The sequence below is a fragment of the Mchenga conophoros genome, linkage group LG12, assembly GCF_057382185.1.
Source record: "Mchenga conophoros isolate Kocher_MC1m ecotype Shallow Benthic linkage group LG12, M_conophoros_male_GT1.1, whole genome shotgun sequence".
NCBI classification, from domain to species: domain Eukaryota; kingdom Metazoa; phylum Chordata; class Actinopteri; order Cichliformes; family Cichlidae; genus Mchenga; species Mchenga conophoros.
In genome coordinates this window covers 22,046,782-22,069,227 of record NC_140537.1, presented here as the reverse complement: position 1 = coordinate 22,069,227, position 22,446 = coordinate 22,046,782, and the positions used below count along the sequence as shown (strand labels likewise).

Sequence of the window (22,446 nt, the reverse complement as noted above, 5' to 3'; positions counted from 1 at the left end):
CACAACAATCAATAAAACAATGGAGAAAACCAAAAAAGTAAGAGAACATAATTACAAGCATAATTAAAACATTAAAACTATGAGCCTGAGAGCTTCAATCAATTCTCTCTAGAAGCCAATCTAGTGCTTAGAACTATCAGAGCTATCAGTCAGCTGAAATAAGAATATAACAAGGGGTATAAAACTGTAATTTCTGTGACTGATATTTTGGTACAAGCCCATGTAAGAATTTATAAGTGAAGAAAGGGTTTTAAAAATGAATCCTAAACTCCACAGGTGGTTAAATATGTTCATGTTTCCATTTACCAGCCAGGAATCTAGCAGCAGCATTTTGTCCTAACAGCGCCTTGCCTACTCTAAATAAAGAATATCAGTCTGGATGTGATAATCACCCTCTCATTGTTTTTAAAAGAAAGCAAAGGTTTGACTTTACCTAAAAGTCTTAATTGAAATAAGCTATTTGATGACAGGTTTAATCTGCAACTCTAATTTCAGGGTGGAAAAAGATTAACAATTATACAGAAATTGACATGATACATGATTCTTTATATGAAGGTTACAGAATGAAGTGATATTTGTGAACTGAGCTTTCTGGCATCAAGCGAGATTAAAAACCAGGATTTCATTTTTATTCTCATTGAGGGCGAGGACGTTCAGCAAAAGCCGCATTTTAACCACAGCTAAATACAATTTTCTTTATCGCATCTTCTATGGCACCTTTATCAGTCAAAGTATCTGTCAATAGGCTCTGAATATTAATCTTTTATGTGAGGACTGACAGGAGCCTAACTGAGAACATGTATGTACTCCTGAAGATAATCACTCTTTATTTTGGACACTATGAGCTTTTGGCACATGAGGTACAGGATGCTGTGATGCAACAGACAAAATGTGACTGATTTAAATGAGAGCGCATCCTTTGCCCTCTCAAGCAACACAAAGAAATGTTCCCTAATCTGACACCTCCAACAGCAGCATGACATTATCTATAATAGCTCCCCAAACTGCCAACCTTTTTTCATATCGTATCACTGCTACTGTTAAAGTTTGTTAGGGTTAGGTAAGGTAGCAAAGTTCCTTGATCCAACTTAAGACAACATAGTTTAGTTTAAGGCATTAATTAAAGGCAGTAATTTTGGTTATTGTCACAACCAGTGGTGATAACGGTCAAAAGAAATCAGCATTTCTAGCACAAAGTAAAGTTCAACACAGTCAGGCTTTCTTCACAGTTTGCACTCTATTCAGTGGCTTTAGTGAGATACGACTTAACAAGCTGCACATATAATACGTATTCCCCCAGCAGAGACTATATATTGTGCCTACACTAGCTGTAAATGAAATAATTGTTGGAAAACAGGCACTTCCAGCAATTTTAAACCAAAATTCAGAATGTAATTCCCTCCGTTTTGTTTTTGATTCTCTCAGCTGTCGACTCAGCTTCTGTTTAAGGCTTTGAGAGTAAGGATTAAATATAAAAATAGAATTCAAACATAGGATCACTCTCTGGACAAATGTCATCTGCAACAGTGCAGATGTCCTGTTTTAGGATCACATATTAATGCTATGTTATAGAAAAATAAAACTGTTATAAATTGTTTGATGTCAATAGATAAAAAAGAAAACCAATGAATAAAGTTCCATCTAAGAAGCTGTATGTCTTACTGATCCTCATCAGGGAATTATGAAGACTAGATGCTAATGAAAAACTTTAGATCCACCAACTGTCTGTGCACAGAGGTCCGATGGGTGTTCCAGGAAGTGGGTTAGTGACACTATTTTATGGAAAATCAATTGGTCCGTAGGCAATGGTTTCCTGCCTGCTGATCTCTAATCTGGAACATAAATTGTCCCGGAGCAGGTTAGGATTACAGCATAAGTTACCAGGGCGATTTACTCCAGTGAGAAGGGAAAAACCCTTAACACTTAAATTACCTGGATAAAACAAGACCTCAGGACAAAAAACTGTGGTTAAAGTGGTGCTAAAGTCTGCTAAAGTCGTTCCTGTGCTAAAGGATTTTACCACAGGAACGTAAACATATGTTGTTTTTGGACATTATACTCACTTGGGAGACTCTCCAAAATGCTGTGTAATTTTTGGTGTATATTCATGGTCTGAATAATCTAATCTGGTTTTAATGAAGCCCAGGCACTGCCTTTAATAGCAATCTCACCACAAAGAGCAGTGAAAGTTTTGTTGTTTACTACAGTTAATTAATATTGTAAGAGGTCATGGAAATCCCAACCTCTAAAAGACACCAGCAGAACCTTTAGCTTTGTCATTATATGCATTTATAAAGCAGCTTTACCTTCTCCTCTCCCTCTCTGTCTCTCTCACACACACACACACGCACGCATACACACATACACTCAAAACATGTCACAACATCAGACCTGCATGAGTACATATAGTCCCACTCATCTTCATCCAACATCTGGCTCCAGTCAGTGAAGTGTCAGTACTGTTTTGGTCAAACAGGCAAAAAAACACATTTATTTTTTTCTGAATAAATTTCTAGGCAACACTCAATCTGACAGTTCAAACTGTTTCTGACATGATAACTCTTAAGTGCTATAAAATACCTACTTGATGTATTATATGTGGCTACCTTGTTGTGGCTCCTAATAAGCCTTAAAACTTGTGGATCCACTAACAAATCAGTGTTTGCCCCACCCCAATGAAAACTGTCACTTGTGGAATTTCAAGTTATCACTTTGTTGCACTTTATTGCTTTTTACTTTTAAATATGGGAATCCCACTGTATCTTGTTTAAATGTTATCCTAAATAGTGTATATATCTTTATAATGATTCACCATCAATGTTTGAGGTATGATTAGATTTCTCTCCCTAGGATCGTATGAATTGTTTTAAAATTTTCAAGGGAGGTGATGCTGAAAAAGGCTATTTTACTAGCAGTATTAAATACAGGACAATATACTTTAACCTGTACATTCATTTTGAAAGTCTTATTATATTGCAAACCTTAACCAAATATAGACATATAGCTGACGAGTATTCATTATGTATTATACAGACAGTTTCTATCCATAGATTTTCTTAAGCACCTATCAAATTCAGAGTCACAGGTGAGAGGTGGCGTACACCCTGGACAGCTTGCCAGTCTATTACACTCACACCTACAACGAATTTAAAAACACAACATGCATCCATGTCTGTAGACTGTTAGAGGAAGATTACCTGGACAGAAAAAACATAGCCACAGGGAGAACAAGCAAACTACATTTGGATTTGAGTGCCAACGTTTTTTGCTGTGAGATATTCAGCCCTGACCACTGTGCCGCCCGCATTTGTACTTCAATCTTAATAGAATGTATTTCTATAAAGTAACATTTATTCCTATAAAGTTTGAGCAAGCAACCTGTTGATTCCTGTTTCTTTAACAGTAGCCAGTACATTTCCAGAGGCTGCATTCATAGCTGTGGCTAAATAAGCATTTGCATGCAGAGTTCGCATATAGTGATCAATTTCAGCCAGTGGATCCAAACAGAGCAGCAACAATCACATGATACCTGGGAAACAAACAGGGTACACTTCACTGAGCACAGAAAGTTTTTGTATGCATCAAGTATTAGTATCCATGAGGACTGGTATTCAATATATGCCAGCCGGGGTTTGACTTTGTGTCGGATCTGAAAGGAAATAAGTGGTATCGCACATCACAAGGAGGAGGGTAAATCAGCTCGCACAACAGCACATAGCCGTAGGTCATTTCCTTTCTTATTTTGTTTATTGCTGCAAGCAAACAGAGGAGAGTGAGCAAGTATAGAAAACACAAAAAGATAGAAAAAGGGAGTCAAATCTCTCACCTGAAAAAAAACCAGTCAATACCGCTACAAAATGCAGCAGCAGGAGTCGTTCCACCCCCTGTTTCCTCTTCACTTTTTACTTTGCTATCTATCACATTTATGAAATGTTCTCAAGATATTCAAAGCATGATGGAAGTGTTACTGTCTGATGCCTCAGGGTAGAAGTGTCACTAAGCGCTCATTCAATCACTTAATTGTGCGTGTGTGTGTGTTGATCTCCTGTGTGTGAACCACTACAAATTGTGTGTGCATTAATAAGAGTTTGCAAATGGACCTATCTAGACATGTTTCTACATTCCAGGTGATATCGGAGTAATATGTATGTATTTATGTGTTTATGGGTGCATTTCAAATGAGTCGCGCTCACAGTAACAGCACTGTGTGTCAGTGTGTGTGAGCTTGCTTAAATTCTCACAGGGATTCCCATCATCATCATTACCCAGACAGCTGACAGTAAAATCCATATCAAATCTATAAGTCTATTTTCCTGTTTTTGTTCCTTTCTTTCATCACCCGACTCCCTTGTCTCCCATAAATAGAGGCTGCACCATGACATGCCATTAGCTGTCCATGGATATATCATAAAAATGCAATGAAACACAGAGACAAAAAGTCAATAAGTGACAAACCCTGGCCCACTGCATATTTTGCAACTCAACCATATCTCGCCCATGGCATATGCAACTGTCACACTCTCTGACTGAGTCCCGCTGCTTTTATTTATCATCTTTAATTTTTCACCACTTGTCCTCCCATCTTTCTCCCTTCATTTGAACTCTTTTTTCCCTCTTCCATCAAACCCCACCACCAACTTTCTACCCAGTTCCTTAATCTCACCCCCTTCATTCTCTGTGTAATTTCGCCACATGGGTTTCCACATTTCGGTTCATTCTGCAGCGCAGAGCAAGCGTTGATGCTCTTCAGCTGGATAAATGTATGTTTAGCAAACACTCTAATTATCTCAACCAGAGCTAATAGGATAGATAATTACACAATATACACAGAGGTTCTCTTTCGCGTTCTCTTTGTCTCTCCTTCAATCCCTCCTACTGTTTTTTCCATTTAGTTTCATCTCTCCTTTAATTTTTCTGTCTCTCTCAAATCCATTATGTGTGGTATCTTTTTCTGAGAGCAGTATATTGTTTTTTGCACTTGTCATCCACATTAATGAGGTTTTTCTTCACTGTGTCAGCCCTTGTCAATGATGTCTCTCTGTGTCACTACACACAGCATCGACTGAATAAGAATTTTATGCTGTATATGGCCAACAAAAGGGATAGGAGGGAAGCACAGCAATTTAGAATCCACATACCTCCCCTTGACAATATATTTTGACTTGGTGTGCATCAATACTGGCAGGACACTCTGGAGCTGCCTCACACACTGTAGGTACAGTAACACCTAGCACAGTTACATATTTTAGCATTTAGCGTTAACTATGTTTTATGAGTGAATTAACTTCATTTCAGTACATGGCCCTTATTACCCATCATTCACAGGAACAAAAGCAAAATTATAATATATGAGTAAGTGTAAAATGCACACAGCCTGTGTATTATCTTAACAAGCAACAGAAGGAGCTGCCAAGCGGAGGATGGAAATGTCTCCAGCTGAGAAGTGCTCCCTTTTTTCTATTTGTTTTCATTATTATTTTGGCACCATTGATATATTATGAATCTTGCTTCCAATCAATGTCAGCGGTACATGTAATAAAAAACATGTTTAATATCGTCTCTCACTGATTCAGTTTCTCTGAGAGAGAATTATGAAGTCTTCCTTCATTGTCAGTAAAAGATATTAGTACAGATAAAGTGAAGTGTGTTTGACTGACAGAGACATTATTGCTTGGTTCCAGTTTCTTCCATGAGGCAAAGAAAATTGCAACAAAAATCTTCATATTGTTGAATATTTAAATTGGGGGGGGGGTCACTGGCCAGCTGGGGCCCTGCATGTGTTCACTCTGATACCAGGACTGTAGGGTTCCCCCCATAATCCAAAGATATTTTTGTTTAAGATATTGGTGATGTACCTGTGTCAGAGCTCACATTTATATGAGAGTTTCCTGTGTTAGCCTTGTGTTAGACTGGTGACCTGTTCAAGGTATACAAAACCTGCTCTAGTTAATAACTTATTGTGCTCACTGAATTTTGAGCTTCTAGAACAGGGGTGTCAAACTCAAATACACAGTGGGCCAAAATTCAAAACTGGAACAAAGTCGCGGGCTAACGTTAATATTTATTGAAATATATTTATTCCTCCAGATATAAGAATGAATCTTTTCTTATGGACTCAAACACGTTTAGCTGAAAAACTGAATATGGAACAAGCAAAGCTTAATACTAAACAATATATATATTAGCTGTATAATACCAGTAGGCCAGCTCTAATAGTAATTTGGTATGGCTTCGCGGGCCAAATGTAATTAGGCTGCGGGCCAAATTTGGCCCGCGGGCCAGAGTTTGACACCTATGTTCTAGAAGGTAGGGGAGGCCAGTGAGGATACCAAAGCTATGCTATGTTTATGCTGTCTTTTCATCTTGGTGTTACAATTAAACTATTTTCATATAATAGTAGATGTCGATATGACCATAGCTGAGGGAAGGGGCGTAGATCAACCGGTATATCGAACTCTTCGCTTTTACTCAGCTGTCTTTTCAACACACCAAACCACTACAATCAACCATCTATTGATCTCCCACTTCCCTCTATCCTCACTCGTAAACAAGACCCTGAGATACTTAAACTCGTCCCTGACCCATAGTGGGCATTCCACCCTTTTCCAGTTTGTCAAATGTCTGAGTTAGATGTTTTTCTTTCATCGCACTAAAATACATACATCTTGAGGACTATTTTTAAATGAGGCAAAACATCTGAAGATCTCAACTTGGACCACTTTTACATGTTGTCATATCGTAAGTCACAAATGCCCCCAAACTGCACAGATGAACAGATTTTAATCACATTACATTTATTGAGTTTCCATGGAGCGTTCCCTTTTTCTTATGTTTTTGAAATAGTTTTTGTATTAACTTGTGTATATCTGCCATAATTCACACCTGTTCATTAACAACAATAGCATACAGTCAGTATTTAGAGTAGTTACAGATCATACATTAAATGAGGAAAAACCTCTTATTTTCTGTTGTGCTATAAACATAAGAGAGGGCAAATTTCTCACACAAATCTGTGCGTAAATCATGCATACAGACATTTCGCACAAATCAGTGATTCATCAATATTTTCATACCTGGATTTGTTTGTACTCTACGGTCATTATTTATGGTCATTATTTGGAGTTTTCCAAAACGCTTTAAGTTAAAAAATATTCACAATTACAATTAAATAATTAAATAAAAGATTAAATTGTATGTAAAGAAAACAAAATGCTAAATGTGAGGGTATAGGATTTCATCTTTTAATTTACAAATTTTTCTAATATTCTTAATCTCATTTTATTTTACCTTAAGTTATGTCGTCTTTCATTAAGAATGACTTCTGTTATTGTTGGATGTCATCACACACAGTCTCATTTCTTGGCATTTAACGGCACCGCTGATGCTGAAGAATACTGATTTTTTTCACTGCAGTGAGTTTCTCATCTCAGACTGACAGATCAGCTGCTCACTGATCTCAACCTGTTTTCTTCTCTTGCTTAGTCTCGTAGTCCTATAAACTTTGATGTCCAAACCTTTGTTAGTTTTGTTTTGTTTGTCTTTTTAATTTGACCCACAGTGAGTGTCTTGGAGGAAATGATAATAACAACCTCTGTCACTCCCATGGAAACACTTTGGAAAGCTGCATATTTCCTGGCTTCCTCCTCAGACAGTACTGTTTCAGTTTCTTGAGTATGACTTTCTAATCTTCATCACTGCTCAAGCCTGTTGGTTTAAGGTGTCTGAACAACATGAGTCAAATGTGTTATTTTTATTTATTTTTAATTCTACCTACTTTAGGATAGTACTGGCAAAATTGAATATGTATACTAATTGAGAATATAGTAATGAGATAAATGAAAAAATTGCAGGACTGTTGTTAATGCTGGAAATAAACTAAAGCGGAGAAAGTTGCAACCTTTCACTTGCTGAAAATACAGAATAATGAGGCTCTGCTTCTTCGGTGAGTTTCTGCTTTAGTGGTGTAACGGTGGTTAATCTAAGGTGTTGGCTGAACTTTTCACTTTTACCTCATGGATTTTTTTTAATATCAAATAATACTCTATTTACTCACAGTCATTGCATTGTGTATCTCATTGGATTAACCAATAAGTTTAACCCACTGTCCACAATTCAATGACATCACAGGTTGCAATGTACCCCTTATTAAAGGAATAGCTATCACCTTACGATAAACCAATACCCTTACCACTGACAATTCCTCACTCTCACTAAATAAAAAAGAGTGAAAATCCACTAGAAACTTTATTAATCTTATCACTGCTAACAGAGATGATGTAAAGCAGAGATGTAGTTGAAGAACTTGACAGACAAAATGCCAAGTCAAATTTCTCTCCTGTCACTTCAAGGGACAAGGCAATACTTCACTGACTTATAGAAAAGGGAGGAATTCCACTGCCTCGGGTTGAAACATAGGTCCAAATTAAATTCTACACTTATTCTCTGCCAGCACTGCCTGAGGGTATCCCATGACCTTTGAGGGAGAAAGGCCAGTGTCAGGAAGGGTTGGACAGGAGGAGGAGAGAATGTGAAAAGAGGTATATGAGGTGAAAGAAAACAGTGATGAAAGGGGGGGGGGAGATGTAGGGAGACCAGTCCAGAAGTGAAGAAAGAAGGTTTGGGGATCAAGGGAAATGATACTGGAAAACGCTCTGGATTAAAGTGGGAGAGAAAAGCAAACACTCATTTAAGCTGTGCTCTATACTCATAATCATCTCTCCTTTCATATCTGCCATTTCCCAACAAGGTGTGAGTCTTTCTTCTCCCCAGACAGGTAATCAGCCCCTATCAGATCCAGACCTGTGGGTAAAGTGCAGATCTGACATAGCTTCAAGTATTTGAACAAGTCATGTTGTGTTTGATTTAAATTGTCAGAAATTTAAGAAATCCACCACCAGATAAGACTCCTCAAAATCTTCCTATTAAATTATGCAGTACTTGTTACACAGTATACACTTATCAGCCACTTTGTTAGGTACACCTTGCTAGTCCCAGGTTGAATCCACTTCTCTCTTGAAAACTATTTTTTTTCTGACATAGATTCACTAAGATGCTGGAAACAATCCTCTGTGCTTCATATTGACATGGCAACATCACACAGTCGCTGCAGATTTGTCAGCTGCACATCCATGATGCGAATTTCCTGTACCACCACAACCCAATCTCTGTTGGATCAAAATCTGGTGACTGGTGAGGCCATTTGAGCACAGTTAACTCATTGTCATGTTCAAGAAACCAGTTTGAGATGATTTGAGCTTTGGGACATGGAAGTAGCCATCACAAATAGGTACACAGTGGTGATAAAGTGATGGACATGTCTAGGGTGTAAAAGTAAACCCTAGACATGGTTGTCTGGGAAAATCCCAGCAGATCAACAGTTTCTGAAATACTCAGACCAAGTCTTCTGACACCAACAACAATGCCCTGTTCAAACTCACTTAAATGAATTTTTCTTCCTCATTCTGATATTCACTTTGAACATCAGCACGTTGTCTCAGCCAAGCAGTTACACAGATGACCTAACAAAGTGGCAAGTGAGTGGCTATTTAGGAACTGTTTAGTCATTAAATCTTTAGAAAACTAATTTGAAATTCACTGAGAGGAAACTTAATAATAGACTCCTCTCAAATAATGTGGAACTCGCCAGTAAACAAAAAAACCTCTTTAAAATAAATGATCAGAAAAATAAAAGTCACCCAGTAATAGCAAAGACAAGTTAGATAACAGGTCTCCTGGATGTGTGTTTAACGCACTGCACAAAAGCAGCTTCTATCATTTCAACTGACATGGTGTATCTTTTATATTTCTGATTTCAAAAGCCATGAAATGTGAATAAATTCTCCAGCAAAATGTTGACCTTTAATACTAATTGAAGCTTTTAAGTCAAAGTACAGAAGACATAAACTCCCACACATAAAAGAGATAATAAAGACACACTTTTTGCCTTTATTCTTTTTTCCTGCTTTTTTGCCTTCTCATGTTCGTGATTGCTTTCTGATTAGACTCTTTTAATATCCATCCCAGTGGGGGACCGTTACCAGGGATACAGCCTTGGCTGAAGCACAGCATGTGGCTAACTGTTACAGCTAAGATGTCCCCAGGTGATTTTTCATTAAATGGTCATAAAGGGGGCTCTGTGTGCAGCAACTACACTTAGCCTCAGATCGTCCCCACCACGGACAATTTGAAGGTGCTATTCCCCTATAAACAAAACCACAGACAGGTGTAAGCGAGGAAAACAGGGTGGCGATATTGTAAATGAAAGCTGTTTTTTTCTGCTATTTTGAGAATGATGTTTTGATTTTTTGTTTGTGTTTTTCCCCTAGCCCAATTTGGAATGTACAAAATCCTCTGTGCTGCAGTCCTCGTCTCTGTTAATGCTGTTTGCCTGAGGAGAGATGCAGACGGGCATGTGCTACCTCTGAGACATGTGCCACCAGCTGCTTCTTTTCACCTCGACTTCAACAGCCTCCCACCTGCAAACATGACCAATTATGTTTGCGTGAACACACAACCAAGCTGGAGGTACTGCGACTGGGAACTGAACCAAGTTAAAGCCGTTGTTAAATATTTAATCAGCTCATGTCTCCAGCATGTAATGAAAGCCTCCTGCTGATCATTTCAACTTGCAGACATCCAATCCTGATCAAAAACTATTAGCACATGACAATGTCAAAATCTGAACATTATGCAGATTCTGTGTAGTATGCTGTCAAGTTTTCTACTGCATTGGAATTTAGCAAACTAAGGATTCTAAGTGAGTCAGATCATCCATCAGCACAATATACTGCAGCTTGACAGAAAACTCAACTGAGCCATTGTCATGAAAAATAGCAAACGCTGCAGACAGATATATGAGGTAGAGACTAATAAAGAGGTGATCAGCACCACAATTCTTGATGGATCGCTCGCAGTTTTCTAATTAGTCCCAACACTCTCACTTGAGCTCATTTGTGATATGCAATAAAATCTGACAGATCTGCATTATCTGAATGCATAAACAATGTAAAAATGTATAAATATATACAGCGTGCTTACTGCATTTTTTGCCAAACTGCCATAAAAAAATACAATGAGAATAAAAGCTTTAACAAATGCCCTGTTTTGCCTGATGGCATTTTAGTGGCAGGCACACAGTACAACTCATGAGGCCAGCAAAAATAATGTTTTGCACTACGCAGATAGTTTTATGACATTATTTTTCTGCTGTGCAGCTCATAGCACCATGAAACACAATTAAGTTAACATCTTTTGCCCAAATGACAATGATCTCTGATCTCACTACATGGCAGAGCAAGAGAATTTTTTCACTGGAGATTGCCGATGTGTGATATTAGTATGCTAAGTCGCAAATGGAGACGCATTTGATAATATTTTCATTTCTCGCACATGTCAATTTCTAAAGTTGAGCTACTTATGCAATATCGCGGTTCCTAAGCCCTGCTCCTTTGTCCCCAGAGTCCTGCTGGTTTAATGTCCTAACAGGTAGTTAATGGCATCCAGCTGGTGTCCACGGTGTAAATCCCTCTCTGAACATACAGCAAGAACAAAACCCATTAAGGTTATGTGTCACGACCAGTGACTGTAAAGCATTTTTGGTTTGTGCAGAGGGGATGGAAAACCACTGGGACTTCAACGTCATCTAACTTGGGAAATACCATTATCATTATTTTTTAATATTTAACTTCAAAGGGACTTAAACTGTCTGAGTTTCCTATCGTTTTAACTATTGATATAGTATAGTAACCAAATGGGATATAATAAATAAACACCACAATAATGCAGCACATTAAAACTGACAACAAAAAGTAGGAATTTCATTTGTCACCTATATACACACACAAACATAGAAAATGAATATGTATATAGGCAGAAAGCTTTTAATCAGCTTCTTTGATGTACATACAGTAAGTGCACAGCCATGATTTCGAATATGAAAAATCTGCGACAGCAGAGTGTGAAGTCAGATTGAACCGAAATATTACAAAGCAGCATCTTGAAGTCTAAATAAGTTCATTCTCACTCCTGAAAAACACTGAAAAATTCAGGCACATTCACACTGTGAGGAAAAGCTGCGCACTCTGCCAGTCAGTCTGTCACATCACTGTGCCACCACTTGCTGTCGCGCACACACACACAATAGAAAAAAGTCATAAAGGAGCATGCAGTTAAAATAAGAAAGAATTGTTGAGTGCCTGCATGTACACACGTACCCATATTGTGTAGTTTGTTGAGTGTCTATAAATAATAACACTGCTGATATCGCACCAATTTAATTAGAGTTGCTGAGAAGTGCAAACAAGTGGACATGTCAAGGCATGTTCAAGATTACTTGCCAGAAATAGATTTTTTCTTTGAAACATCCTGTGAGAGTGATATGCAGAGAGAGATGCACATGAATCTCACAAGATCAATTGAATCCAGTGATGCTAGAGTTACAGTATGTACCTACAGATCTTTGCCCACGATGCCAAGTGCAAAATTACCCTTTAAACATTGTCTTTGTAGAGAGCACCAGTTTGCAGTGTTAAAATCAGCTCTGGGGACCTTTGCCTCAAGATGAAGATAACGCTTCTACCCTTCAGAGTTAATCAGAGTAAACAGCAGCTGGTACCCAGAAGGGTACTTGAAAGTACAAATTCTGCATCTTTAATATTCACTGTAGCTCAGGCAGAAATTCACATGTTCACAATTTTTCAGTGCTCGAGTTAGTAAAATTCAATCCCTCACATCCAGCAATTTCACATTTGCATTATTTATATGCAAGTAAATATTGGCATGTCTCATACAGGGCAAAGAAATACTGCTTCACATTCGAAACAGTTACTTTTTGCCAGTTGTCTGTTTGTTTAGATGAAAATCTGCAAAGACGTGGGATTTATTATCATTTTTTATCAAATGTAATATTAGATTTAAGCATGAAATATACCACCCAGGAATAAATAAGTCCTTCAATTTACAGTGTGTGTGCAGTTTCCTTTGGCTGTGTAGTTATCATCTTGTGTTGAGCAGTAAATTGATTCACTCTTGCAGGACTTCACATCTGTGAATATTTACACACTGAGGACCCAGTATGAAAAAAGTCCTGATCTCTCAACTTTAAAAACAAAAGAATATAAACCAACATTTTGACACTGAAAAATTAAAGATATTAAAGATTAAATCATGATGCCACCCTGTTACACGGACCTAGAACCCGGCCAGCGACCTCTCATACCCATCAGTTACCAGGGAAAAATGTATATATTTGCCAACTGGTTGGTGAATATACATTGCTGGGGTTTGATGACAGTACCTTTATGCACACTACCTGTGCATAAAGGTCAGTCCATGGCCCCCTCCAAACCAGAGAACAACTAGAGAAAAATGCTCAAAATGAGATACACAAACCTACACCAAAACCTTCCTTGTGATTGTTTTGGAGTCTGGAAGGTTCCCATGGTTACCTGCAATGCTTCTGTGCATGGAGGATCTCAACTTGTCTGCAAATGCTCATGAACTACTCAGTGAGCAGCAGTAAAACTCTGAAAAGTGTAACGCAACTTTCACTTTGAAGACAAAGCCAAAATCTGTTTCCAATTTGGACCACACTTTTTCAAGTTGCCCTACCAGCACCTTCCAATAACAAGTAGGTTTTCTGATCGCATACTGCTCTGTCGCTGGTGGTTTGTTGCTAGCCTAGATTCCAGCCTCCAGTTACCTAGGTAACTCTAATGTATGTTAGGGTATATCACTTAACAGTGTCCTGCGTTTTATTCATAGCTGCTCTAATCGCTTGCCTTAAAGCTGAGAAAGGTTTAACTCGGGACCCGCAGAGTAAGAAAGCAAAAGTTAACATAAACACCAAAATTTCTGGGGTTGAGATGAATTATTAAACACTTTAAGATAACCAGTTGCTGTAGAAATCTTTAAATTCAAGAATAATATCCTTATAATGGCATCTAGAAAAACAACAGTTTGAAGACAATAACATCAAAGTATTTAATATTGAATCATACAATTAAGCCTAAAAACATAGCTTCCTCTTGTTCTAATTTTGAGTCACACACAAAACTGTTTGATCATAAATAAAATAAATAACTGCTTTGAAAAATAATCAAAGTAACACTGAGAAGTGGAAAGAGTTTGGTATGTAAATATATGACAGATTTTGTATTAAGCAAAGTGGAAGAGAACAAAAGGAGGATGTTCACAGGAAAAGTGACATCACAGAGGAGAGGAGCAAGAAAATAATTATCACAGATGTGACCTGTTTTCTTCAGCTTAAATGAGCATTAGGAGGAAAAAGGAAAAGAAAAGAAGACAATCTGAGAAAATGGACTGCTGTGATGGCCCATTTATGAAACTAAAACCTTGGCACGCTCTACTGTTTTACTTCATTTCGGCTCTTCTGTTAAGTAGGTTTGAGAAGATTTGCAACATAAACTTGATCTCTGGATGGAAAATTGTCCAACAACAACAACTGTGGGAGAATCAGAATCAGAATCAGAATACTTTATTGATCCCTGGGGGAAAATTTTTTTTTTTTGTTGTTGTTACAGTGCTCCATTTTAAACGAGAAACTGGGAGACAAAGTCAGAGAAAGAGGAGAGAAAAAGAAACTTACTTTAGCCAGCAGTGGTGAAGCCAGACGCTCTGTGACCGATTTAAAAGCCGCTGTGTGCTGCTGTTTGTAGCTCTCCTCTGTCTTCTTTTCCTTCTATATGCAAAACATATGACAATGACATTAATGTGCCCATACACGTGACAATATGAACATGCAACGTACATGCAAGACTCTAATCAAGCTTAAACTTTTTAGGAGATTTTTTTAAATCAAAAAATATTGACAAACATATTGACGAATCTGGGACTAATCTCTAAATGATGTGATGAATAACACTGTGAAAAATTCATGACTTACTACTAATCTGTCCTACCTCATACTGTGCTGGACTCGGGGTCTCGACAGATTCCTTTTTGTAGAAAAGGGAGCTGCGTTGAGAAGAAGAGCCAAAGCCTCCCGTCTTGGTTTGAGAAAAAAACGCCTTTTTAAAACTTTCCCGGGCTAAGCCATGCTCAAAGACATTGTAGGAACCTGGACCTGGACAGACAGAGGTGTTCACTGTGCATTTTTACACACCTGACCTTAAATAAAGCAGTCCAGGACTACATCGTAATTGGTTGTTGTTCTACTTTCCCTCAAAACCAGCACTTGTTAGTTTTATCTGAAACAACTACGATGATGCAAATCTTGCCATTCAGGCACAGCTATTAGACACATGTTGCAGAGGTGTAACTTTGGGTTAGTGGCACATTTGGCAGGGTGTGTAGCATTCATGTTGTGCTGACTGGGAAGTGACATCTGTGCTACACCTGTGCTACAATAACTTTCATACGGAGGCATTTTACTGCTTTTCTAACATCTGTCTCCTCTGCAATATGTTGTGTTTACAGATGTACTTCAAAAAAAAAAACTGAAGAATGAACAAATGGTCCTTTGCACTTTAACCTAAGAAAATACATATTTGTTATGCAGAATTTGTTAACAGACACACATGACAAAATGCAGCAATATTCAAATATTCAAGGTAGCACAAGTGAAAAACATTAGCATTTTCTCCATTTTTCTCAAGCTAAAATAAAACTAAGACTTTGCCAAAAACTTTTAAAAAAGCAATAAAATATAACTAAACTATCTGTATAAAGTGAATCATCAGAACCATAAAAAAATTAAGGCAGCTTCTTAAAATCAATCATGTGATGCATCACATCTGTCAGTTCTGCTCCACAGACTGCAGAGAGATGTTTGGAAAAGAAAGTACAGAAATAGATTTAATGTTGGTGTGCTCGTAAAGTCTAAGGGTTGTTTTTACATAAATGACTGCTGTTCAAAGTAATATAGGTAGCAATGCTGAAATAGACGAGGCACTAGTTTTATTATTCCTTGTGTTGTATTTCAAAGGCTTAATGCAAGCAGACATCAGAAATTAATCATACCTCTATAAATAAGGGTTCACTCATGGGACAACACAGCGTGCTCTCTCTCTCTCACACACACACACACACACACACACACACACACACACACACACATAAGTCACGTCACTTTCATTTCTTTTCAAAATGTTAACACAAGCTGCAAAGTAGTACTTATTCTTAATTATTACTTGTTAAATTGAGTATAATGGCCATGTCAGGTTAAACTCTGATCTTTCAGAGAACATGGCTTGTTTAAAAAAGCATCAAAGGCTAATAAATACTGTCCTCTAACATTAAAAGGCAGCAATCAAGTGCAAGTCATGTTTGACATGGTATGAATATTAACTGAAAAGCCTCAGCTATTAACTAAGAGAAAGATCTATGTTTCAAAATCTGTGCAAAGCAAGAAACCCACAGTTTGGAGCAACAATTGATTACTAGATATCTGCTAAACTACATTCTACCGGTCAGAGGAAAATCACTGCCTGTGCATTCAAGTACACACAGACATACGCACACACAACAAAAAGACATACTGACCTGGTGTGGTGCCTTTTCTGTGGTTAGAAGAGAAGCGAGGTGCAGTGACACCAAATGGACTTTTCTTTATTCCTGAGGTCCTCTTCAGCAGCTCCAGGGCACAGCGCGGGTCATTATATGTACCAACAGGGGGCGACACTTCATTCACAGGGCCAAACCTCTAATGGAAAGAGAATAAAGAGAATGACACAGATGAACGCGTGAAGGAAGAAACACAAAGTGAGGCGTCTTAAGTCAAGTATCCAGCACACACTGAAATTTCACAATTGAATGTTTAATAGCCCTCTTCTATCGATCAAATAGAGACCAACACAGTTTCATCTCCTCGGTGTCCATCTGGAACACGGTAACAAATCCAGCTGCAAATATCCACAGACTCCGCTTCAATCAGTCAAAGCTTTACTTTACCAGAGTCAGCTGGGCCCTCATCTCTGTCCAGGTCATTTGGGATGAAAAGCAGTGGTGGAGGAAGTTCCCATGGTGATATGGGTTTGTTTTTATATCAACAGTCTTTGTTCCTAATAAAGACGTTTTTTGGCAGAAGTATGAGCAAACATGCACAGCTGAAAAAAATCAAGAGAGTTGGGGAAATTGTGTAATGATTGAACTGGGGTTAACATACAGTAGATATTTTGTTGGAGCACAGCAGGGCTTTGAGATGCTAATCTGCAAGCACTAGTTTGATTGGTTTAAACGACTACTGTATCACATTTGATAAACCTAAGTCATCAGCGTGATTAAGTTTCTCCCCTTAAAACCTAAATAAACTGAACAATACATTTTTAAAAATTCCAGATGTAGCAAATACTGTAAGATACAAATTAAAACTCATATATACAAATTAATATTTAATAATTATATTTTAATTCGTCAGAAGATTCAATAAACACTTCATTTAAAAAATAAATTTCTGGCAATTATTTAATAGTTCAGGCTTTAAAGGGTTAACATAAAAAACACAGGTGGGGCAGATGACATATCAATAGCATAAGCAGGGTAATAAATGAAAGTAAAGTTATTGCATTTCATCGTGAGAAGGACACAAATTTCATGACAATTCATTCAAATACTCATTGAGATATTTCAATCAGTAACAAAGTCAGACAACAACACAAATCACTATCCATAAAGCCATAGTTCTTTCCTGCCTTTTTGCCTCAAATCTCAAATCCCAATTACATGTGGAAAAGCTCTTCTGACAAAACTAAAAAACACTAAAGGCAAAATAGAAAGAGCAAAAGTGATAATGAAATCAATGACACAAAAAATGAGAGCAGAATGCATACAGAGAGAACTAAGTGGCAGGATAGAAAATGAGATGGAGAAACAGCATCTTCAATGCAAAGATAATGATTCACACAATCAGGTATGTAATGTTCTTTGAACATTTTGCTGATGGCAGCCTCACTTCCAGGGTGTTTCTCTAATAGTCTATTATAACAACACAGGAAACCAAAGAACCAAAACAGATAAGTTGCCTTTTTAGTCAAGATTACTGAAGGTGAACTATGCTTCAGTTTAACTCACAACGGAACCATTCAGCAGAGGAATACAAATCACCTGATACCTTCAAATGGCAGCGAGGCTATATTAACAATGCCTACCCCCACACAAACCACAGCCAATTCCTCAAATGACTGATGTTCAACTACAGAATGGTCTTAAATATAATGTATTTGGAGGCATGCCAATTATTGATTTACAGTTTGCATTTAAACAAGATGCAGCCTATGGAAAATTAGTTGTGGGGTAATGAATTGTGTTAGTAATGCACAGCTGAATTATTGAGCTTTTTTTTTTAAGGTAAAAAAACGTGAAGGGAAAATAAAGGAAGAAAATATGTTTAGATGGAAGAAAAAAACTGAGCGAAAGTTGAAAATGACACAGTGGGGAAGTTTTTTGGGTTCGAGATTGAAAAGAGAAGAACAAGAATGACAAGAAGAGCTGTCCCAGGGCCAAACCACACTATTTTTTCAAACGCAGTTATAGAGCGGGGGTTTGTGACCATCTGTCAATCTGATTCTGGCTTACTGGCTCTGAGTAAAGTCCTGTTAACAGGCACATTTTCCCTCTTTAACTGACATGCTGAGCTTTGTTACCACTTCACATGGATGCTGGATTTTTTTTCTGCTTCCTGTTGTTCCATTTTTAAGCACATATGATGAAAAATGCCAGAGCAACTCTTTTGAAATTCAAACTCAAAGCCAAAATGTTCATTGGCACTGTTGAGTATTTCAGTGACAGAATGTTATAATGACTGTTAAAGTGAAAAATGAAGACACGGAGAGAAGTGAGACTATAGCCCAAGTACAAGAGCTCTCACTGGTGCCATTTGGCAACAAACAGCTATAAGTTACACTGTTGATGTCAGTTTATACTAAGCAGAAAGAAGGTGGACTACAAGAAGTGAATCCTATGGTGGCACAAAAAGGCCAAGATGTATAACCTTAGCCAAAATGTCTACGCATACACAGGGTGGGTGACGTGAGTGTTTTTTACATGGTGTGTTAGTCCACTGAGCATTCAATGTCAGGTCTGAAGAACGTAACGTGTATGTGGGTTTGTGTAGGTCGGAAGAAAAAGGACAAAAACTAGGAGAACAACTAAAATTTCTGATAAATTCTGAGATTATTTTGAGTCTGAGCTGTTTCACAAATTCAGAATAGAAAGACTCAGCACACATGCTGCCAGTGTGTAAATTGCTAATAGGCTAGAGCTTGACTCAGCACTCAGCAGAGACAGTCAAATTTACATGAATAAAGTGAGATAATGAGTTCTTTGAACAGAAATAATTGTATAGCATTAAAGACATTCTTTCTTGAGTTTAACCCCCTAGGACCTGGCGTCCACATATGTGGACATCACATTTTGGGTTATTTAGACCAAAATACTCAATTTTAATCTACAAGGGCCTGATATCCACTTATGAGGACATTATACTGCTACTGTTGTATCGAAATTTTAAATGAATGTCCTTATATGTGGCTCTCATTTTTCTTAGAAACAAAAATTAGGTTAAAAAAAAATATCTGGTAATTCTTTGTTTTTACATTGATCAGGTCCCAATCAGCCCAAAAAGTGAAATTAAAAATGCATGCCGTGGAAAAGTTCAGGTCTTAGGAGGTTAAAGAACAAGAATTGGGTGATGCTGTATTTTACCTTGACAAGCCCGAGGCTTATTAACTTCTCTTTGTGAGCATGATTGACTACAAATGGTAGTTTGTCTTTGACAGCATAAAAAGGATTTGTTCTACAGCACTCTTGGACTGACCAATACTCAGTGCAATGGAAAAGTTAATGGAAATCAGTGAAGATCTAAGAAGCAGACTGTAGATTTAACTACGATCATTAGTCCTAACAACTATATGTAAGTAGAAGTTGTTCGAATGTGTCACCATTTTGTAGTGGTGACACACCTTGGGTCTGGAAGAAGACCCAAGGTGTGTCACCCACAGACAAAAAGAAATTGGTGCAGATTTCAGAAACCAATAAGGCTCAAGTTGGTCATTAACTGGTCATTAACAGTGTCACTGTTCACAGTGAAGTGAGTTTTTGATTGCCGTGGACAAAGATGGTGCCAACAAAGAAAGAAAGAAAATCAAAACCTCAGCTGAAAGCTGCAACTGCACACGTGGACGAGCCAAATGGAGGAAGGTTTTATCGTCAGACGAGACAGATTGAGCTATTTGGCCTCACTGACAAGAGTAATGTTTGATGGGGTCTTTCAATCCTAAGAATACTGTACCAAGAAGAGAGGTCAAATATCCAGCCAGAGTAAGATAAATAAAGATGTATACTGTACAATTACACAGGAAAAACAACAGTTCAAAAGAAATCATTAAAAGGCAGAAATTACCATGATATACATGCCCATGATGAGTGTATGTAAATTTCTGACCACAACTTTAAATACTATCAGTGTGCTGCACATTAAACTCAAGGCTTTGTTTCTAGGCCACATCAACACTAAGGGAGTAAGGAACATCACGGTTTGTACTAAATCACATCTAGATCACAAACAATAGCATCTGCTAGATAATGTTATCTTCATAGCTTAGCTACCATTTTCCATTTGTATTCAAATATCAGATGACAAACGCGATGTCTTCTTAAACACTCTATACTGATGCATACATGAAATTCATTTTTTATGTTCTCAGGTTGTCTCTGCACAGCATCAGCTGCAGAAACATTTCTAAGCTCCTTTTAGGATTTTGTGAGAGCTTCACGGCTCTATGCTTATTCAAGCATTATCATCTATAAATAAAAATAAATAAAATCACGCAATCCACAGACCGTGATTTTTATTAAAATGTGTGGATTATATGAGGAGCGATCAAAAAGTTTTGTGGCTCAACCAATAAAAGGCACCTGATTTAAATTTAGCTGTTCTACCCTTCAAGGTTGTCACACATCTGAATTCACATGAATTCATGGAGCAAAGCCTCATAAATGTCGAAAAATGACAGGCAATCTCCTGTCTGCATTCCTGATCTCATGAGACACTTTAGGGCTTAAAGATTGTGAACTCCTTCGCTGAAGACTGCTGTTTGCTGTCTGTGTCATAACCACTGATTATACTTATCATAAACGTTGGATCACGGGAAGTCGTCCAGAGGTATGTATGCAGAGACCACCTTGAAGAGGATGGTGGATGAATTTAATTTACATATTTTCTTCATCTACCTTTTGGTTTGTTGTGTACAGAGTCCCAAAACTTTTCATTTTCACATCTTAGTGATTATTTACCATCAAATTCAAAAAATGAGGTTGTATTTTTATTTTTTTTTAATGAGGGTATGGGGAGAAGCAACCAAACAAAAACATGGGGACAAATACAGAAACGCATTAAGTATAGCACACAGAAAGGTCTTACAAGCGATCAGACAACGAGTAAATAAATAAAGGGACTGGACGACTGGAAAAGTGAGACCAAATAAAATCCATGTTTTCACAATGTGTCAGATTGATGCTTTGATATTGGAAAATTGGGAAGTCAAAGGGAGGAGAGATGAGAACTGGAAGATTCCAACTGTTCCTCTTTTATCCTTGCCTCTCTTGCTTCTTTCACCCCTCCCTCTTTTCCTCGTTTCCTTTCCATCCCTCCACAGGATAACAGTGTCAGATGGAACCGGACTCACAGTGAGACGAAGATCTAAGAAAACTGTCGCTCTCAGTACTTCACTGAAGATGACTTGTGACACATGCACGCACACACACACACGCTTCTTGGTGGGTGTCAGTGACGACATCACAGGGTCGATGCACCAACACAGCATGTGGTCGAGGAAATTAGGTCATAACAAACTGTGACACACACACACCCATGCATGCACACACATGCATAAAATACATCCAAGAATCTAGCATTGGCCGTTTTCACCAGTAAAACTTTTACGTTTTAGATCTAATAAAGGTAGTTTTTGGAATGTGTTTATGCATGTGTGTGTATATCCCAACTGTGCTTGCATATCAGCAGCAACTTGAATCTGAATCTGACTGCACCTAATATACACACAATCTGAATTCGTAATTATGTGTGAGAACATGCACTATCACGTGTGTCAGAGCGATAATGAAATCAGTCTGAGAATTTCACAGGACTAGATCTGTGGGCCAGTGCCACGGAAGAGGAGAAGACAGCTATTCTTGAAACGTGAAACTACACATTTTCACGTCCTTCATCTTCGCTCCTCTGAGCCTCTTAATAAACTCATCTTCACCCCTATCTGAAGAATCCCTCCCATCCCAGCACATCAATTAAACAAGCCAAGAAGGGCTCAGTGTTGTGGATCTGTAACTGATCTGAAAGTATTTCATATTAAAAAGCAATCTCCTTTGAGATATTGTACAGAATATATTTGATTCCTGTAGATTATGTCCAAGCCATCATATATTTCAGCCTGTCATCAGACTCAGAGCTATGAGACCACTGGTTTGAGAAAA

General features: G+C 37.9%; 1 protein-coding gene across 5 annotated transcripts in view; it reads right to left on the bottom strand.

The window, feature by feature from the left end:
- Positions 1-22,446, bottom strand: part of stpg2 (sperm-tail PG-rich repeat containing 2) — a 59,149-nt gene that overhangs the window by 22,440 nt on the left and 14,263 nt on the right. For all 5 annotated transcript variants that reach the window (XR_014894667.1, XM_085294554.1, XM_085294556.1 and 2 more), the window contains 3 exons: positions 16,501-16,660; positions 14,919-15,082; positions 14,606-14,698 (listed from right to left, as the gene is read on the bottom strand). Coding sequence is in view for 4 of the 5 variants with exons in the window: in XM_085294554.1 (XP_085150680.1) it covers positions 14,606-14,698; positions 14,919-15,082; positions 16,501-16,660 (417 nt within the window). In the remaining variant the exon portion in view is untranslated. The remainder of the gene's footprint in view (positions 1-14,605; positions 14,699-14,918; positions 15,083-16,500; positions 16,661-22,446) is intronic.